Genomic DNA, 19,956 nt, shown 5'->3' on the forward strand with positions numbered 1-19,956 from the left:
CTGGGAGGAAGCTTAGAACAGAGAATGTCAGAGCTGGGAGGGAGCTTAGAACAGAGGATGTCAGAGCTGGGAGGGAGCTTAGAACAGAGAGTGTCAGAGCTGGGAGAGACCTTAGAACAGAGAATGTCAGAGCTGGGAGAGTCCTTAGAACAGAGAATGTCAGAGCTGGGAGAGACCTTAGAACAGAGAATGTCAGAGCTGGGAGAGACCTTAGAACAGAGAATGTCAGAGCTGGGAGGGACCTTAGAACAGAGAATGTCAGAGCTGGGAGGGAGCTTAGAACAGAGAGTGTCAGAGCTGGGAGAGACCTTAGAACAGAGAATGTCAGAGCTGGGAGAGTCCTTAGAACAGAGAATGTCAGAGCTGGGAGAGACCTTAGAACAGAGAATGTCAGAGCTGGGAGAGACCTTAGAACAGAGAATGTCAGAGCTGGGAGGGACCTTAGAACAGAGAATGTCAGAGCTGGGAGAGTCCTTAGAACAGAGAATGTCAGAGCTGGGAGAGACCTTAGAACAGAGAGTGTCAGAGCTGGGAGAGAACTTAGAACAGAGAATGTCAGAGCTGGGAGAGTCCTTAGAACAGAGAATGTCAGAGCTGGGAGAGACCTTAGAACAGAGAATGTCAGAGCTGGGAGAGTCCTTAGAACAGAGAATGTCAGAGCTGGGAGAGACCTTAGAACAGAGAATGTCAGAGCTGGGAGAGACCTTAGAACAGAGAATATCAGAGCTGGGAGGGAGCTTAGAACAGAGAATATCAGAGCTGGGAGGACCCCTTAGAGCAGAGGATGTCAGAGCTGGGAGGGAGCTTAGAACAGAGAATATCAGAGCTGGGAGGGAGCTTAGAACAGAGAATATCAGAGCTGGGAGGACCCCTTAGAGCAGAGGATGTCAGAGCTGGGAGGGAGCTTAGAACAGAGAATATCAGAGCTGGGAGGGAGCTTAGAACAGAGAATGTCAGAGCTGGGAGAGAGCTTAGAACAGAGAATGTCAGAGCTGGGAGAGAGATTAGAACAGAGAATGTCAGAGCTGGGAGGGAGCTTAGAACAGAGAATGTCAGAGCTGGGAGAGACCTTAGAACAGGGAATGTCAGAGCTGGGAGGGACCTTAGAACAGAGAATGTCAGAGCTGGGAGGGAGCTTAGAACAGAGAATGTCAGAGCTGGGAGGACCCTTAAAACAGAATGTCAGAGCTGGGAGAGACCTTAGAACAGAGAATGTCAGAGCTGGGAGAGAGATTAGAACAGAGAATGTCAGAGCTGGGAGGGAGCTTAGAACAGAGAATGTCAGAGCTGGGAGAGAACTTAGAACAGAGAATGTCAGAGCTGGGAGGGAGCTTAGAACAGAGAATGTCAGAGCTGGGAGAGAGCTTAGAACAGAGAATGTCAGAGCTGGGAGGGACCTTAGAACAGAGAATGTCAGAGCTGGGAGGGAGCTTAGAAGAGAGAATGTCAGAGCTGGGAGGGAGCTTAGAACAGGGAATGTCTGAGCTGGGAGGGAGCTTAGAACAGGGAATGTCTGAGCTGGGAGGGAGCTTAGAACAGAGAATGTCAGAGCTGGGAGAGAGCTTAGAACAGAGAATGTCAGAGCTGGGAGGGAGCTTAGAACAGAGAATGTCAGAGCTGGGAGAGACCTTAGAACAGAGAATGTCAGAGCTGGGAGGGACCTTAGAACAGAGAATGTCAGAGCTGGGAGGACCCTTAAAACAGAATGTCAGAGCTGGGAGAGTCCTTAGAACAGAGAATGTCAGAGCTGGGAGAGAGATTAGAACAGAGAATGTCAGAGCTGGGAGGGAGCTTAGAACAGAGAATGTCAGAGCTGGGAGAGAACTTAGAATAGAGAATGTCAGAGCTGGGAGAGACCTTAGAACAGAGAATGTCAGAGCTGGGAGAGACCTTAGAACAGAGAATGTCAGAGCTGGGAGGGTCCTTGGAACAGGGAATGTCTGAGCTGGGAGGGACCTTAGAACAGAGGATGTCAGAGCTGGGAGGTCCTTAGAACAGAGAATGTCAGAGCTGGGAGGGAGCTTAGAACAGAGACTGTCAGAGCTGGGAAAGAGCTTAGGACAGAGAATGTCAGAGCTGGAGAGACCTTAGAACAGAGAATGTCAGAGCTGGGAGGGAGCTTAGAACAGAGAATATCAGAGCTGGGAGGTCCTTAGAACAGAGAATGTCAGAGCTGGGAGGGAGCTTAGAAAAGAGAATGTCAGAGCTGGGAGGTCCTTAGAACAGAGAATGTCAGAGCTGGGAGGAAGCTTAGAACAGAGAATGTCGGAGCTGGGAGAGTCCTTAGAACAGAGAATGTCAGAGCTGGGAGGGAGCTTAGAACAGAGAATGTCAGAGCTGGGAGGTCCTTAGAACAGAGAATGTCAGAGCTGGGAGAGACCTTAGAACAGAGAATGTCAGAGCTGGGAGGGAGCTTAGAACAGAGACTGTCAGAGCTGGGAGAGAGATTAGAACAGAGAATGTCAGAGCTGGGAGAGTCCTTAGAACAGAGAATGTCGGTGTTGGGAGAGCCTTAGAACATAGAATATAGATGATCAAAGCTGTTATGATCCTTAAAACTTGGACCACGACTGTCCATTGGGCCAGGTGGGCCATTCTCATTCATCTGCCTTGAGGTGGGCAGTGTTGTGGTGGATACCGCCCTGGGTCTGGAGTCAGGAAGACCTGAGTTCAAAGCTGACCTCAGATACTACCTGTGTGACCCTGGGTAAATCATTTCACTTCTGCCTACCTCAGTTTCTTCATCTGCAAAATGGAGATAATAACAGCATCTACCTCCCAGGGTAGTTTCTGGTATGTAGTTAGATTATATTTGCCAAGTGCTTAGCAGAGGGCCTGACGCATGGCGGGCTTCTTCCTTTCCTTTTCCCCTCCCCATTCCAGTTCAATCCTGCATTTTATAGCTGAGCCTGAGGCCCAGAGAGGGCAGGGACTTGCTTAGCATTACACAGCCAGAACCTGTCCTGGTCCTTGGTTCTTCTTGACTTTTAGCTCCCCCCTCCCCCATCCTGTCCAGCCCCTCCGCCAGCTTTCAGGATCTCTGTTTTGGGTTAGTTACAGTCTCTTTCCAGAGAACGGCCCGGCGTTCCCCAGCTGCTACAGGCACCCAGCTTCCACCACCTCATGCATTATGAATCACTCCCCGGCTCCAATGACAGCCACCAGGGCCCCGGCTGGGGGCGAGTTTGCCAAGAACACCGATACTGCCCCCGCCCCCACCCCAGAAGGGACCTTAACACATAGAACACTGATTATCAGGCCCGGGAGGACCCCTAGAGACTCTCCAGTCTAACCTCCTCCCATTTTATAGATGGAGAAACTGAGGCCCACAAAGGCAAAGGAGCTTCTTCCACGCCAGACTGAGTTAGTGATCAAGTTGGGAAGTACCGTCCCAAACCCCCGGCTCTTGGCACATTGCCCGATGGGTAATAAAGGTCATGCTTGCTTTAATAAATAATTGTTGCTTGCTGGATTGACTAATCAAGGAGTGAGGAGCTCTTTCCCCAGAGGAAGGAGCAGGACTGTGGACCTTGTCCTGGCGTTTCGGGGAACTCGGGATGCCCTGCTGACCCTGGCCTTGCCGTCCTCTCCCCATTGAAGGCCCCGGCCTGCTGGCCAGTCGGGGCTCTGGCCGAGGGCACCTCCGACCGAGGCCCTCCCAGCCTGCCCATCCACCACTCCCGGACTTCAGTGCCTCACCGAGTGTCCTGCCTTCTCCTCTGCCCTTAGGGATGAGGAAAGAACAACAGACTGGAATTCTCCCCCCTCCCCCAGGGGCTGAAGCCGGGCTGTGCTTCCTCCAGAGTGAGTGACCGGCCCCAGGAGGGGCAGCAGGGGACCGGCCGTCCACCACGATGTCCTATTTTGGGGAGTACTTTTGGGTAAGTAAAGCCTCGTTTGGCTAGAGGACGGGGGTTGCCGAGGCTGAGCTTGGTTCTCATTGGTGGGGGTACACAGGGTTATGGGTGCCATGGCAGGGGGGGCCCAAGGCTGGGGTGCTGGCTCTCCCCAGAGGGAGCCCTCTGTAGCAGCTCCAGAAAGCTGGATGAAGAGCAGAGGAGCAGACTGAGATGCTGCCCTTGGACAGCCCCTGTCTGAGGAAGGGGGAGGTCGTCCTGGAAAGAGGTTTTAGAACTGGGTTCAAATCCCATCTCCAGTATTTCCTCTCCGCCAGCCTTTGAGCGTCTGAACTTCTGTAGAATGAAGGGCTCCTCCTACGTGATCTATAAGGCCCTTCCTCAGACCCCAGGGAAAGAGGACGATGAAGACACAGGGGCCCTGCCTTAGAGAGCTCCCAGTCCCAAGAGAAGACACAGCCCTGGACTTGGGGTCCCAAGGATAGGGTGGGGTAGAGGACCAAATCCAAGCTAGTGGATTTAATCAAGGAAGACTTCCTGGAGGAGGGCTCTTGTGGGAGGGACCCCGACTACCACAGATCTCTTAGCATCTTTGGCAGGAGATTCTCTGAGCAGGCTTTAGGACCCTGGCTAAGGTCCCCAGGGCTAGAGATGAGATCTCTGTCCCTCTGGACACCCCCCACCCCCATCTTGGCCATTCTTCCTGCCGTGTCAGGAACTGCTCTGAACCGAGGGAATTTCCTGACCATCTCTGACCCAGAAATGATTGGGGCTTTTTTCCCTTGTATTCCCAGCTCCTCCCATCCCCCTCACCATGTACCTTAGAAGCCCCAGGACCCCTTGGAGTCTTCAGAGCATGATTTCCAACAGGGAAGGGAGGGGGCTATCCTGTGGGGAAGATGGGGAGACAGAAAAATCTAGATGGGGTGGGGGTGGCTTTCAGCCCCCCTCTCAGCCCCCTTTTTACAAGCCCACTTGCTCTGCCAAAGGGAGACCCAGGTTGCTGAGTAACCGGTTGCCCCTGGCAACAGAGCCAGGAAAAGGCAGCTCAGCTTCTCAACCTCCACTTAGAGCCTGAGGCCAGGGTCCCCTTCCTTAAAGGGGCCATACTCACTCTCCTTGGTGCCCCGCCTGCCCCAGAGTTAGAGAGCAGCCTCCCCAGGCATGGAGGAGAAGTCATCCCCCGGCCCCATCTCCATCCTTCTTTTGTTGGAAGCGAGATGAGCTTTGAGATCCTGCCATCAATCCTCTTCCTTTTGCCAATGGGCACAGAGATGTCGAGGCCCAGAGAGAGGAAGGAACATGGCAGGGGTCATTTAGACATTCAGCTATCCTGGCTCCCTGACTAGGGCTCCTTACAAACCACTATGTGGGAGAGAAAGAGAGGCTCAGAGCTGGAAAGGCCTGGAGAACCCAGGATGTCAGAGCTGGGAGGGAGCTTAGAACAGAGAATGTCAGAGCTGGGAGGGAGCTTAGAACAGAGAATGTCAGAGCTGGGAGAGACCTTAGAACAGAGAATGTCAGAGCTGGGAGGGAGCTTAGAACAGAGAATGTCAGAGCTGGGAGGGAGCTTAGAACAGAGAATGTCAGAGCTGGGAGGGAGCTTAGAACAGGGAATGTCAGAGCTGGGAGAGTCCTTAGAACAGAGAATGTCAGAGCTGGGAGGGAGCTTAGAACAGAGAATGTCAGAGCTGGGAGAGAGCTTAGAACAGAGAATGTCAGAGCTGGGAGAGAGCTTAGAACAGAGAATGTCAGAGCTGGGAGAGAGCTTAGAACAGAGAATGTCAGAGCTGGAGGGAGCTTAGAACAGAGGATGTCAGAGCTGGGAGGGACCTTAGAACAGAGGATGTCAGAGCTGGGAGAGACCTTAGAACAGAGGATGTCAGCTCTGGGAGGGAGCTTAGAACAGAGAATGTCAGAGCTGGGAGGGAGCTTAGAACAGAGGATGTCAGAGCTGGGAGGGAGCTTAGAACAGAGAATGTCAGAGCTGGGAGGGAGCTTAGAACAGAGAATGTCAGAGCTGGGAGGGAGCTTAGAACAGGGAATGTCAGAGCTGGGAGAGACCTTAGAACAGAGAATGTCAGAGCTGGGAGAGAGCTTAGAACAGAGAATGTCAGAGCTGGGAGAGAGCTTAGAACAGAGAATGTCAGAGCTGGGAGAGAGCTTAGAACAGAGAATGTCAGAGCTGGGAGAGAGCTTAGAACAGAGGATGTCAGAGCTGGGAGGGAGCTTAGAACAGAGAATGTCAGAGCTGGGAGGGAGCTTAGAACAGGGAATGTCAGAGCTGGGAGGGAGCTTAGAACAGAGAATGTCAGAGCTGGGAGAGAGCTTAGAACAGAGAATGTCAGAGCTGGGAGAGAGCTTAGAACAGAGAATGTCAGAGCTGGGAGAGAGCTTAGAACAGAGAATGTCAGAGCTGGGAGGGAGCTTAGAACAGAGGATGTCAGAGCTGGGAGAGACCTTAGAACAGAGGATGTCAGAGCTGGGAGGGACCTTAGAACAGAGGATGTCAGAGCTGGAGGGAGCTTAGAACAGAGAATGTCAGAGCTGGGAGGGAGCTTAGAACAGGGAATGTGAGAGCTGGGAGGGAGCTTAGAACAGAGAATGTCAGAGCTGGGAGAGAGCTTAGAACAGAGAATGTCAGAGCTGGGAGAGAGCTTAGAACAGAGAATGTCAGAGCTGGGAGGGAGCTTAGAACAGAGAATGTCAGAGCTGGGAGGGAGCTTAGAACAGAGGATGTCAGAGCTGGGAGAGACCTTAGAACAGAGGATGTCAGAGCTGGGAGGGACCTTAGAACAGAGGATGTCAGAGCTGGGAGAACCTTAAGAACAAAGGAATCAGAGCAGAGAAAAGGCCCTTCCGATACAAGATGTCAGAACTGGGGGAGCCCTTGGGAGCCACTTGTTCCATTACCTTAGTTTTAAAGGGGAGAAAAGTCCAGAGAGGAAAGGGCATAGCCAAAGTCTCATAGCCAGTTGCAGCTGAGGCAGCCTTTGGTCTCCAGACTTCTATCCTGTAGCCAAGGAATCCTTCCACTACCCTCTCTCCTCCTCTGTCCTGATCTCCTCGCTTCCCTTCCCCTTCTCTCTCCTTGCCCTCCCCTCTTTACGACTCACAAGAAAGATGGGTGCTCACATATGGAAAGATGACTAATAGTATGAGACATGATGTGCTAAGTACCCCTTGGACTGAATAAACAATGAATTCTGTGGGGGCTCAGGGAGAGGAGAGTTTACTGTGGACTGGAGAGAGCAGGAGGAGGAGATGTGGCCTGGGCCGGGCTTTTGAGGTCAAATTATTTGTTAATCGCTTAGTATGTGCCAGATACCTTGCTAAGTACTGAAAATACAAATAAAAGGAAAAGGGGACAATGAAGTAGTTCAGTGGTTAGAGAACCAGACCTAGAGAAGGAGGTCCCGGATTCAAATTCAGCCTCAGATACCCTGGGCAAATCTCTTCACCCCCGTTGCTTAGCCCATCAGTTCTTCTGTCTTGGAATAAATAGACAGTATTGGCTCTGGGGTGGAGGGTAAGGGTTTTAAAAGAGAAAGAAAGGGAAATCATCCCCGTCCCTGCCATTTCAAGAGTTTGCCTTCTAATAGGGAAAGACAACTCAGAAAAGAAAGGGATCTGAAAGAAGGGCGGGAGGCGGGGAGAGGGCACCCTGGCCAGGGCCTGCTGGAGAAGTCCCCATCAGAGCTGGCATGGAGTGAAGCACTGGGCGTGGCTGGCTGGGGCACGTCTTTGAAAACAGAGGTTCTGGGAGCAACTCCCCAGTCAGAGATTAGGCTGCCAGGGCAAAGGGGGGGTCTTCCAGGGGAACGTCTCATCACAGAGATGGAGGATGCCATCCTGGAGAAAGTGAGATAAGCAAAAGGGGAAGGCCCTCAAGGGGCTGGGGAGAGACAGATTAGAGTTTAGGGTACCTGAAGGGGGAAGGAGACGCGGGAGATGGAGATGGAGATGGGGGTAACTCATGAAAGGCACCAAATGCCAGGCTTAGGAGCTGAACTTTTTTCTTTGGGCCCTGCAGGAGTCATGGAAAGTGTTGGAACTCAGCGTAGGGATGATGGGGCATGGATGGGGCAACCTCCATCTATAGATCTACGAAGGAATAGAGACTGAGTCAAGAAAAAAGGTTGCTGCAATTGTCTGAGAGGGGACAAAACTGTGGGATTAAGAGATGAATAGGAGAAATATTCTGGGGAAAGAATAGGATTGGGGGCAGCTGGGTGGCTTTTTGGATTGAAAGCCAAGCCTAGAGAGGGGAGGTCCTGGGTTCAAATGTGGCCTCAGACACTTCCCAGCTGTGCGACCCTCAAATGTGGCCTCAGACACTTCGCAGCTGTGTGACCCTGGGCAAGTCATTTCACCCCCATTGCCTAGCCCTTACCACTCTTCTGCCTTGGAACCAATATATAGTATTGATAGAAAAAAAGAAAGACAGACAGGAAGGAAGGAAAGAAGGAAGGAAGGAAGGAAGGAAAGAAGGAAGGAAGGAAGGAAGGAAGGAAGGAAGGAAGGAAGGAAGGAAGGAAGGAAGGAAGGAAGGAAGGAAGGAAGGAAGGAAGGAAGGAAGGAAGGAAGGAAGGAAGGAAGGAAGGAAGGAAGAAAGAAAGAAAGAAAGAAAGAAAAGAAAGAAAGAAAATGAAAGAAAGAAAGAAAGAAAATGAAAGGAAGGAAGGAAGGGAGGAAGGAAGGAAGGAAGGAAGAAAGAAAAGAAAGAAAGAAAGAAAGAAAGAAAGAAAGAAAGAAGAAAGAAAGAAAGAAAGAAAGAAAGAAAGAAAGAAAGAAAGAAAGAAAGAAAGAAAGAAAGAAAGAAAGAAAGAAAGAAAGAAAGAAAGAAAGAAAGAAAGAAAGAAAATGAAAGGAAGGAAGGAAGGAAGGGAGGAAGGAAGGAAGGAAGGAAGGAAGGAAGGAAGGAGGAAGGAAGGAAGGAAGGAAGGAAGGGAGGGAGGGAGGGATTTGGGGCTTGATTGAATGTGAGGAGATGGTGATGGAGAAGATGGTGGGGCCGCTGGCAGGGACAGACATCGGTAGGAGGGATAAGTTGTGGGGGAGCATGTTAAGTCAGCAGTAGCAGAGGATTTGGCCAGTTGAGCCTATTCCTGTGGAACCCAACAGAGTGGGCAATGGGACTTAGCATTTCTTTGCGCCTTCATCGGGCCTTTGCTAGCCTCCCACCTTAGACTCATATGGCAATTTTTCCAGAAAAAAGATTGGGAGAAATTCTGCTGCCTTGTGCCTGGCACAGTGCCTGCAGCATAGGTGTCTAATAAATGCTAATAGACTGCCTGATTGGTTAATAAAGGCTTACTGAACACATCAGGAGGTGTCAGCAGTGTGATAAAGATCTCCAGGATTGGGGTTCAGCCATTTTCAGTCCTATCTGACTCTTTGTGACCCCATTTGGAGTTTTCTTGGCAAATATCCTAGAATGGTTTGCCATTTCCTTCTCCAGCTCATTTTACAGATGAGGAAAGTGAGGCAAACTGAGTGAAGTGACTTGTCCAGGGTCACATGGCTAGTACGTGTCTGGGGCTGGATTTGAACTCAGGAAGACTCTAGAGCTGGCACTCTATCCACTGAGGCCATCTAGCTGCTCTGAAGTAGTTGGAGTCTCAGATTGTGGTAAGAGAAGCATTCTGTACACTGCCAGGAAGTGGGGGTCGCTCTGTCCAGACCCTCCCGGGGGTACCTGCTGGGCGCCTCATTTTAGGAAGGACATGGATGAGTGCAAAGTGCCCGACCCATGGCAGGCGATGATTGGTTGGCTGGTCAGAGGACATGGTGAAGGGCTTTGAGTTCTGGCCATCAGCAAGTCACTTAAAGGAGCTGGGAGTGTCTCATTGGGAGAAAGAGAAGGTTCAAGGCTGACATCATGGCGATGGCCGTGATGACCCTCTTTAAGCATTTGATCGAGTCATAGAAGGGTTAGAGGTCAGGGGAAATTAGGTAGCAAAGTGGATAGAGTGCCAGGTCTGGTGTTGGAAGGTCCTGGGTTCAAATCCAGCCTCCGATACTTCCTAGCTGTGTGACCCTGGACACTTGACCCCCATGGCCTAGCCCGTACCACTCTTCTGCCTTGGAACTGATGCACAGTATTGATTCTAAGACAAAAGGCAAGGGTTAAAAAAAAAAAGGGGGGACTTGGATGTGTGCTCTGAGCCCCAGAAGGCAAAACTAGACAAAAGGGGGCCAGGGTGGGCCGGATGTCGCGGGGTCTCTGAGCAAAGGCTGAGTGACCATCCGGGGGAGGCTTCCACCCCACAGGGCACGTTTGGACAGGCTGCCTCTGACATCCCTCGATTCTGGGCTTCTACACTGGGCAGGGGGCTGCAGAAGGAACCCGGACCTGCGGCTGGGCAGACCCCCCAGGGCCTTTGCAGGCCCGCCTGGCACAGGCCAAGCCTGGGGGACTTGGCTGATGCGAAGCAGCAAAAAGAAAAGCTGTTTTGTGTGACATGCCAGGCAGAACGCTGGGGGCCGGAGTCACAGGGGTTGATGTGAACGGGCTCTGTTCTAGCAGGTGCCTGACAGGCAGCCCGCCACCCCCACCCCACCCCAGCCTGCCTCCGTCCCCCACTAGACTCTGGGCCATCTGTCTACCCCACCCCCACCCCTGCTCCCAGGCCTGCCAGGCCCTCCTGGTTGTGTCCCCCTGCTGGGGACCCCAACCCTAAGCTGGCTTTCCCCCTGCCAAAATTCATGAGATCATTGGGGGACCTTAGACATCGTCTAACCCATCCTAAGCCACTTCCTGCCTATCACCCGAGGCACGTAATGGTGGAGCTGCTCCCTGCCTCAGTTTCCTCATCTGCAAATTGAGGAGAATTTCACTGGTTATTGTGAGAATCAGGCAAGAATATGTGAAAAGCCCTCGGCTAATCTTAAAATGCTACAGAAATGCCGGATGTGATTGTTGTCATCAGCACACCCGGCGACAGACAGGGGGAGGTTCCTCATTGCTGCCGGCCCACGTCATTTAGGGCATCCTAGACTCTGATTTCCACTCCTTTATGCCTCTCTTTGTGCCTTTGGGTGAGTTCACTTCCTGCTTTGGGTCTGTTTATAAAATGAAGTGGCTCAGAGGATTTTTAAGGCCCTCCTAGCTTTAGCATTCTATATTCTAAGGGCCCTCCCATTCCAACATTCAATGTTCTAAGCTCCCTCCCAGCTCTGACATTCTCTGTTCTAAGCTCCCTCCCAGCTCTGACATTCTCTGTTCTAAGGTCTCTCCCAGCTCTGACAGTCTCTGTTCTAAGGTCTCTCCCAGCTCTGACATTCCCTGTTCTAAGCTCCCTCCCAGCTCTGACATTCTCTGTTCTAAGCTCCCTCCCAGCTCTGACATTCTCTGTTCTAAGCTCTCTCCCAGCTCTGACATTCCCTGTTCTAAGCTCCCTCCCAGCTCTGACATTCTCTGTTCTAAGGACTCTCCCAGGTCTGACATTCTCTGTTCTAAGGTCCCCCCAGCTCTGACATCCTCTGTTCTAAGGACTCTCCCAGGTCTGACATTCCCTGTTCTAAGTATCCTCCCAGCTCTGACTTTCTCTGTTCTAAGCTCTCTCCCAGCTCTGACATTCCCTGTTCTAAGCTCCCTCCCAGCTCTGACATTCTCTGTTCTAAGGACTCTCCCAGGTCTGACATTCTCTGTTCTAAGGTCCCCCCAGCTCTGACATCCTCTGTTCTAAGGACTCTCCCAGGTCTGACATTCCCTGTTCTAAGTATCCTCCCAGCTCTGACTTTCTCTGTTCTAAGCTCCCTCCCAGCTCTGACATTCTCTGTTCTAAGCTTCCTCCCAGCTCTGACATTCTCTGTTCTAAGCTTCCTCCCAGCTCTGACATTCTCTGTTCTAAGCTCCCTCCCAGCTCTGACATTCTCTGTTCTAAGCTTCCTCCCAGCTCTGACTTTCTCTGTTCTAAGCTCTCTCCCAGCTCTGACATTCTCTGTTCTAAGCTCTCTCCCACCTCTGACTTTCTCTGTTCTAAGGACTCTCCCAGCTCTGACATTCTCTGTTCTAAGCTCCCTCCCAGCTCTGACATTCTCTGTTCTAAGCTCCCTCCCAGCTCTGACATTCTCTGTTCTAAGCTTCCTCCCAGCTCTGACATTCTCTGTTCTAAGCTTCCTCCCAGCTCTGACATTCTCTGTTCTAAGCTCCCTCCCAGCTCTGACATTCTCTGTTCTAAGCTCCCTCCCAGCCCTGACATTCTCTGTTCTAAGGACCCTCCCAGCTCTGACAGTCTCTGTTCTAAGGACTCTCCCAGCTCTGACATTCTCTGTTCTAAGGACCCTCCCAGCTCTGACAGTCTCTGTTCTAAGGACTCTCCCAGCCCTGACATTCTCTGTTCTAAGGACCCTCCCAGCTCTGACAGTCTCTGTTCTAAGCTCCCTCCCAGCTCTGACATCCTCTGTTCTAAGGACCCTCCCAGCTCTGACATTCTCTGTTCTAAGGACTACTCCTGTTCTAATGATCTAATTCACCCCTCTTGTCACTGAGGGGCCCTGAATGCCTAGCCTAGACTTGTGCCTCAGTTTCTCCTTTCTTATAGAAATATCCCCTCCAAGAAGGGCAGACTTGGACCTTAGAACCTAGAGCAGAGAATCCCCAAGCTGGGGGGGCCCTCAGAACACAGCTCTTGGAGCCCAGCACAGAGCTCTCGGGGTTGGAGAGGACCAGGGCTGGTTCACAGGCAGGCCTTTCCCTCCCATTCTCCAGGGGGAGAAGAATCATGGCTTTGATGTCCTCTACCACAGCATGAAGCAGGGGCAGGTCTCTACTAAGGAACTGGCTGACTTCATCCGAGAAAGGTAACTGTGCCCCCTCCCCTCAGCCTCCCCACCTCAGACGGCCACGTCCTTCCCCTCCCTCCCCTGTGCCCAGTCCTGTGCCCCCCCCCCCCCCCGTCCCCCTCTCTGGCCCTCCGCTCACAAGTCCTCCATCTTTTCTGCCACTCCAGGGCCACCGTGGAGGAGGCCTACTCCAAGGCCATGGCAAAGCTTGCTAAGATGGCCGGCAATGGGACCCCTATGGGGTGAGTAGGGGAGGGGGGAGGGGACCTTTTCAAGGAGCTGGGAAAGAGAGGAAGGGAGCTGGCTCCGTCGGTGGGAATGGAGGCACTTGCTGGGAGCATTGCTCATCCCTAAAAAATCTCCTCAATGTTCATATCTGTCCGGAGAGGAGCACAACCTACCCGTTTGGGGAGATGTTTCTAATTAGCCCTGCTTGTCCCAGGACATTGTGCATTTTATCCCCTGGATCCAGGAGCCTGAGGGGGGTGCGGGGGACATGCAGGGAGCCCTCGGTGAGGCCGTGCTGGAGGAGAGCCAAAGGAAGCCAAGGGCCGCTGGGGCCAGGGGCCAGGGGGCCAGACCTGGAGACAGAAGGGTTTCTCTTCCTGAGTTCGGCTCTGAGGGGTGACCCTGGGCGAGTCACTTACCCCTGTGCCGCATTGGTTGGTGCCCACAGGACATTCGCCCCACTCTGGGAGGTGTTCCGGGTGTCCTCGGACAAGCTGGCTCTGTGCCACATGGAGCTGACCAAGAAGCTGAATGACCTCATCAAGGACGTGGCCCGCTACGGGGAGGAGCAGAGCAAAGCCCACAAGAAGGTGCCCAAGAGGGTGCCCCCCCCCCCGGCATTCCCATTCCCAGCCCCCCCCCCCCCGGCCCGTTGTCAGGGGCCCAAGGAAGCCTCCAGGGCCGCTTCTCTGTCCCATATGTGCCCAGCGCTCCAAGTGGCCCTCCAGCGCCTGCTCCGGCTTGCTTGAGAGGTTTACTTCCTGGGTGATCCCGGGCAAGTCCCCTGGTTTTTCCTGGCCTCCGTTTCCTTGTCCGTCAAATGAGGGCTTGGGATAATAACCTCTGAGGCCCCTTTCACTTTTATGGCAAGAATGACCCTCGCACTCAGCTGGAAGCCTCGGCTCCAGCAGAGCAAACCTAATCCGCGTTCCCTGGTAATCCTTCAGAGCCGTGAGCCCTCCCGGCCCGGTGCCCGTCAGGCCTGGGCCTGGGCGGCTTCATTAGGCCGGATGCCCTGGAGGCCCTCCTTCTCCCCAGAGTGGCTGGGCTCAGGGGCCCCTGGGAGGAGACCAGCCATGGAAGTCACTTCTGGAGGAGGCTCCCCTCTGTTCCTCCCTAACTCCCTTCCCTGTTTACTCTTTCCAAAGTGCAAGGAAGAAGCTGTGGGCACCCTGGAGGCTGTCCAGGCCCTCCACGGGGTCTCCCAGCTCCTGCCCAAATCCAGGGAGAGTTACGTCAGCAGATGCCTGGAGCTTGAGCGGCTGAGGAAGGAAGGCACCAATCAGAAGGAGATTGACAAGGTAAAGGTCGGCCTGGGTGCCCGGGCACAGCCTCTGCCTCCCCAGAGACCTCGTCCCTCCCTCCCCGGCCCCTGCAATGGGTGAGAGCCAGGAGCCCCTGGGTTTGGTCCTGCCTCTAACTTGTGGATGGCTGTGGGCATTGGTTTTGCCTTTCCAGGCTCCAGTTTCTCCACCTATAAAAGGTGTGACAATCATCCTCCTTCACTTGGGTGCTCTGAAAGTTGAATGGGAGGAGAGCTGTGAACGTGCTTTTTAAACTGAACCACGAACCATTTCAAAAAGGCTTTGTCGTGGGGGCAGCTGGGTGGTTCAGTGGATTGAGAGCCAGGTCTAGAGAAGGGAGGTCCCGGGTTCACATCTCAGACACTTCCTGGCGGTGTGACCCTGGGCAAGTCACTTCACTCCCATCACCTATCCTCTGCCTTGGAACCAATATACAATATTGATTATAAGATGGAAAGGAAAAGTCTTAAAAAAAAATAAAAAGGCTTTGTCTTCCACCCTGGAATCCCTGCAGCTTGAGGCTGGTCCACACGTACCCTCTTCTCTGAGGAAACTGCAAATCCATGTGGCCCAGCCTCACTGGATCCAGTTGTCCGGTTGCTCCTGCTGCCCCCATCTATCTCTCTTCCATCTCATATTGGCGATCAGCTTCTGGGATGTTTATCCTGGAGGTGAAGGAGGATCTCCGAGGACTTGCCCAGCTTGCAATAACTACTTTTCTGGTGATTCACACAGGCCCGGATGATAAACCCAAAAGGAATCTAGACAGCTTTGCCAAGGGTTGTAAAGTCCTGAGTAGCAGAAGACTCCAGGGGCACCAGTAGGACTTTCACCACTGCTGACAATGGAAAGCAAAGGCTTTAGGAAGAGAAAGGCAGATCTAGGAAGTAAGCAAATTGCTTACTTATAAGAGTTCCTAACCTGGGACCCTTCCATTGTGGAGCCAATACTGAGCAGAAATGGCTAGGCAATGGGGGTTAAGTGACTTGCCCAGGATCACACAGCTAGGAAGGATCTGAGGCCACATTTGAACCCAGGACCTCTTGTCTCTAGGCCTAGTTCTCAACCTATTAAGCCACCTCGCTGCTCCCCATAAATTTGTTTTTAAAATATTCTAATAACTACATTTCAATATTTTTGTTTGCTTGTTAACATTATTTTATTTAATGCCTTTGAAAATATCCTGAAAAAGGATCCTTGAACTTTTCCAGATTGCCAGTGGGGGCCATGGCCTAGACCCCCATACAAAAAGCTTGATAAGAACTCCTGGATAAAGAAAATGGTGCAGGAAAGTGGGATTTGGGTTTTGGAACCAGAACTTAAAATATAGGTGCCATAGACCCAAACCAGGGATTGGCTACCAATGGTAGCAAGAATGTATTTTCCCGGAGTCTTGTAAACCTAATCCAAATAATAAAGGAGATAGCAGATAACAAAGAAAAAGAGAGATAACTAACTAGTTACACTTACCAAGCTCCACCTTATAAGAGAGAAATTGCAGTGTAGCCATGAGAAAAGCAATAGATAAGCAGAAATTCATAGAAGATAAAATCCAAGGAAGGGAAAGGAAGGAAGGAAGATCAGATTTGCAAGGGACAGGCAGTAAGTAGTAACTCAAGATCACAATAAATTTTGCCTCCTTGCTATTAACTGAGGCTTGGAAAAAAGATTGACCCTTACCTAGAAGACGGCTTCCAGAGTTTCTTCTCAAAAGAAACAAGATGATTGCATGTAATTGGGTGGAAAAGAAAAGAAAAAAAGAGAGGGGGAGAGAAAGGACAAAAAGAAGAAAGAAAGAAAGAGAGAGAGAAGGAAGGAAGGAAGGAAGGAAGGAAGAAAGAAAGAAAGAAAGAAAGAAAGAAAGAAAGAAAGAAAGAAAGAAAGAAAGAAAGAAAGAAAGAAAGAAAGAAAGAAAGAAAGAAAGAAAGAAAGAAAGAAAGAAAGAAAGAAAGAAAGAAAGAAAGAAAGAAAGAAAGAAAGAAAGAAGGAAGGAAGGAAGAGAGAAAGTAAGAGAAAGAGAGAGGGAAAGAGAAAGAAAGGGAGAAAGAAGTGAGAGGGAAGTTGAGGAAAGGGAGAGGAAGAGAGAAGGAAGGAAGGAAGGAAGGAAGGAAGGAAGAAAGAAAGAAAGAAACAAACAAACAAACTTATAAAAACAGACCAGCTTTATACATTAAGAAAATACACTTGTATGAGGGAATCCAGGGACCAGAATGGAGCACAGTATGGTTGAGAGCATTCAGGGAAAGATCAACAGAGGCATATTGACATCAACCAGACCACAAGTAGCCTGTTCACAGAGAAGAAATGTACAAGAGACTGCGGAGACCAATGATAAACCAAAGTACAGAGACAGAGTTGGAGATTTCACTTATCTGGACATCAGCTGGAGTTTTCTCTTTCCAAAGGAAAATAGCTAATCATTTCTTTAACTTGCCTTAATTTTTTTTTAAACCTTTACCTTCCGTCTTGGAATCAATACTGTGTATTGGTTCCAAAGCAGAAGAGTGGTAAGGGCTAGGCAGTGGGAGTGAAGTGACTTGCCCAGGGTCACACAGCTGAGAAGTGTCTGAGATTAGATTTGAACCCAGGACCTCCAGATCTGGCTCTCAATCCACTGAGTCACCCAGCTGCCCCCTTTAACTTGCCTTAATAATCATTTTGTCCTTCAAAAAATGGAGGAATTAACAAGGGGTTTTATTTTTCTGGACCTCAACTAGGAGGCTGTTAGAGAAGAAATAATTGGAACTCTGGGGGAAAGTGAGCCCTCCAGATTGGGATCTATAATAAAGAAGGGGATGGCTGCTAAGTATGATCTGACCTGTACCCCTATATTTGAGGAGAGCAGATTTCAAAATGTTTAGAAAAAAGAACCCCTTTAATGAAATACTTTTTCTTTTCTCAGTAGAGTTGGTAGACTGTGGGAATGTTTAATATGGTGCCATATAGATTGCCTGATTCCCTAAACTGTTTTTCTCTTTTATATAAAGATAGGAGTTGGGGAATATATAAAGTATAAAAACAAAAACAGTAAAATAATAAATGTTAATACACTGAAAAAAAAAAAGAACCCCTTTAAGCCCTTTGATTTCCAAGGACTTAGAGCAGACTTCTTAACTTAGGCTATGTGGCCCAATTTCAGGGACTCTGGGAAAAAAACCAACATCCTTATTTTCAATAACCTCTCTTGGAAATGGAGCAATCCTTCAATTATCAATATAGGCAAACTATAGTAGTATCAGCCTTCCTCAAGCTGCCCAAGGGATCCAGGAGACACACAAAAAGTCTTTTTTTTTTTTTTAATTAAAATTGATAAGACTAAAATCTAACAAGAGAAGATAACAGAGGCAGGACAGGAAGTTCTCAATTGAAAAGTCTAAAAACAAAAGAGAAACAATCCAATTTAAGAAGAAAAGAAGGAGTTGTTTAAGGAGCTCCAGAAACTTGCCAACCAGTTTTCATAAAAGACTTACAAAAGATAGGAGCAAGGTCAGATGGCTGAGAATGGGGGCAACAGTTTGATAAGAATAGTGGGAGGAGGGGCAGCTGGGTGGCACAGTGGATTGAGAGCCAGGCCTAGTGGGTTCTAATCTGGCTTCAGACACTTCCCAGCTGTGTGACCCTGGGCAAGTCACTTGACCCCCATTGCCTAGCCCTTGTCACTCTTCTGCCTTGGAGCCAGTACACAATATTGACTCCAAGACAGCAGGTGAGGGGTTAAACAAAAAAGTGAGAAAATGGAATTCCAAGGTCCCAGCAGAAGTAAGCAATTAAACGGGTGTCCAGTCCTGGGCCTTCTGACTCAGAACTCCAGACCCACACTCACATTCCTCCTGGGAATTGAAAAGCTTGATCACCAACGGGTTTGCTGAGAGGGAAGAACGAAAGAGGTGCTGCTGGACTAGAGAAGGAGAAATGTTTCCATTAAAAAAACAAAACAAAACAAAACTACAGACCGAGGACACCTAGAAAAGGAAGTGGGCAGGTAGATGCTATAGTGGATAGAGTGCCAGGCCTAGAGTCAGGTAGACTCATGGTTGTGAGTTCAAGTCCAGCCTCAGACATTTACTAGCTATGGGACCCTGAGCAAGTCATTTAACTCCATTGGCCTCAGTTTCCTCACCTGTAAAATGAGCTGGAGAAGAAAATAGGAAAGCACTCCAGTATCTTTGCCAAGAAAACCCCAAAACAAGATCACAAATAGTTGGACACGACTGAAAAATGACTGAACACACACACACAAACACACACAGAAAAGGAAGCGATGATGCTCTGGTGGCAGCACGATTTTCTCAAGAGCGAGCAAGCCTTGCCAGACTCATCTCGTTTTCTGTTCTGACTGGGTTATCCACTTTATAGACACATAGAATACCCCTGGCACAGATGACCCTGATTTTAGCCAAACATTTGAGTCTCACATCCTGTTCTTGTGAACAAAATATCACGTGGCAAACGTCACCGAATGGGGGGATTCAGAGCTAGCTGAGTGGTGGGCTGTGAATAGTTTTCCTTAATAACTTGATGTCCACTTGGAGGGGAGTCTTTAGTGGAGTGCCCTAGGGCTCCGTCCTTCATCCAGATCCATGATAAAGACATAGACATTTTGCTCAAGCAATTTGTAGATGATGTAGGATCAAAATGGATAGCGACAACATCACCTCACTGAACCTCAGTTCAATAAGATTACAACAGGCTGCAACATAAATCCCCCTTTGAGATGATGCTGAAGTGCTTCTCTGACTCATTTTACAGATAAGGAAACTGAGACAAGCAGGGTAAAGTGACTTGTCCAGAGTCACATAACTAGTGTCTGAGACTGTATTTGAACCCAAAAAAGAAGAGTCTTCCAGACTCTAAACCCAGCTACCTAATGCGATTAGAAGCATTAGGTAATAGCAATGGGTTTGTTTATCCTAGAAAAAAGAGAAGACTTTTAGAGAATCAACATAGTAGCCATTCTCAAGTATTTGAAGGGCTGGCATGTGCAAGAGGGATTTGTTGTGTAGCCCCAAAGAGAGGTCATTTAGGTTTGCTGGCAGGATCAACTTCCTTACAGTTAGAGCTAACCAGAAGTGGAATGGGGTGTCGTGGTAGGGGGTGGGAATGAATCCTCTTCAGTATTGTTGTTGAGATATTTCAGTAGTGTCTGACTCTTTGTGACCCCATTTGGGGCTTTCGTGACAAAATCACTGAAATGATTTGCTGTTTCCTTCTTCAGCTCATTTTATAGATGAGGAAACTGAGGCCAACGGGGTTAAATGACTTCCCCCGGGGTCACACAGCTAGTAAGTGTCTAAGATCAGATTGGGATTTGTGAAAGATGAGTCTTCCTGACTCCAAGTCTGGTGCTGTATCCACTGTGACACCTTCAATAGAATTCTTCAGGAAATGGCTAGAGGATGACTTATTGGGCACATTATAGAGGGTGTTCTTGGTCTTGTCTAGACCCGTTCTAGCTCTATGGTTCTATGATCCACCTGAAGCTCCCAACTTTCATTTCCCCTCATGAAAAGACTTTGACTTTTCCCTTCTGAAGTTGGTGCCATCTACAAGGAGCTCTCTTATCTCCTGTCCTTCAAACCTGAAAATCTCTATCTTAGAAAATATGATCATTTTTTTCTCCAGGCTAATGTTGCCATTTGTGCCTGTAATTTTATCTTCTGTCCTCTCCTTTTAGGATTCCTCCCTCCTCTCCTTCTTATCCTCTTATCTTATCCTTTTATCCTCTCTCTGCTTCCCTCCCTTCTTCTCCCTCCATCTTCCTTCTCTCCCTCTCTCCT

At 49.8% G+C, this 19,956-nt stretch overlaps 1 protein-coding gene across 1 annotated transcript in view; it reads left to right on the forward strand.

Annotated features, from left to right (window-relative positions):
* The window catches only part of FCHO1 (FCH and mu domain containing endocytic adaptor 1), a 53,646-nt gene that overhangs the window by 7,521 nt on the left and 26,169 nt on the right, over window positions 1-19,956 (forward strand). Inside the window, exons 2-6 of the mRNA XM_056822108.1 lie at window positions 3,730-3,881; window positions 12,574-12,665; window positions 12,815-12,889; window positions 13,324-13,465; window positions 14,024-14,176. Of these exons, the coding sequence (XP_056678086.1) occupies window positions 3,855-3,881; window positions 12,574-12,665; window positions 12,815-12,889; window positions 13,324-13,465; window positions 14,024-14,176 (489 nt within the window). The 5' untranslated portion in view covers window positions 3,730-3,854. The remainder of the gene's footprint in view (window positions 1-3,729; window positions 3,882-12,573; window positions 12,666-12,814; window positions 12,890-13,323; window positions 13,466-14,023; window positions 14,177-19,956) is intronic.

This window comes from Monodelphis domestica, chromosome 3 (assembly GCF_027887165.1).
Source record: "Monodelphis domestica isolate mMonDom1 chromosome 3, mMonDom1.pri, whole genome shotgun sequence".
NCBI classification, from domain to species: domain Eukaryota; kingdom Metazoa; phylum Chordata; class Mammalia; order Didelphimorphia; family Didelphidae; genus Monodelphis; species Monodelphis domestica.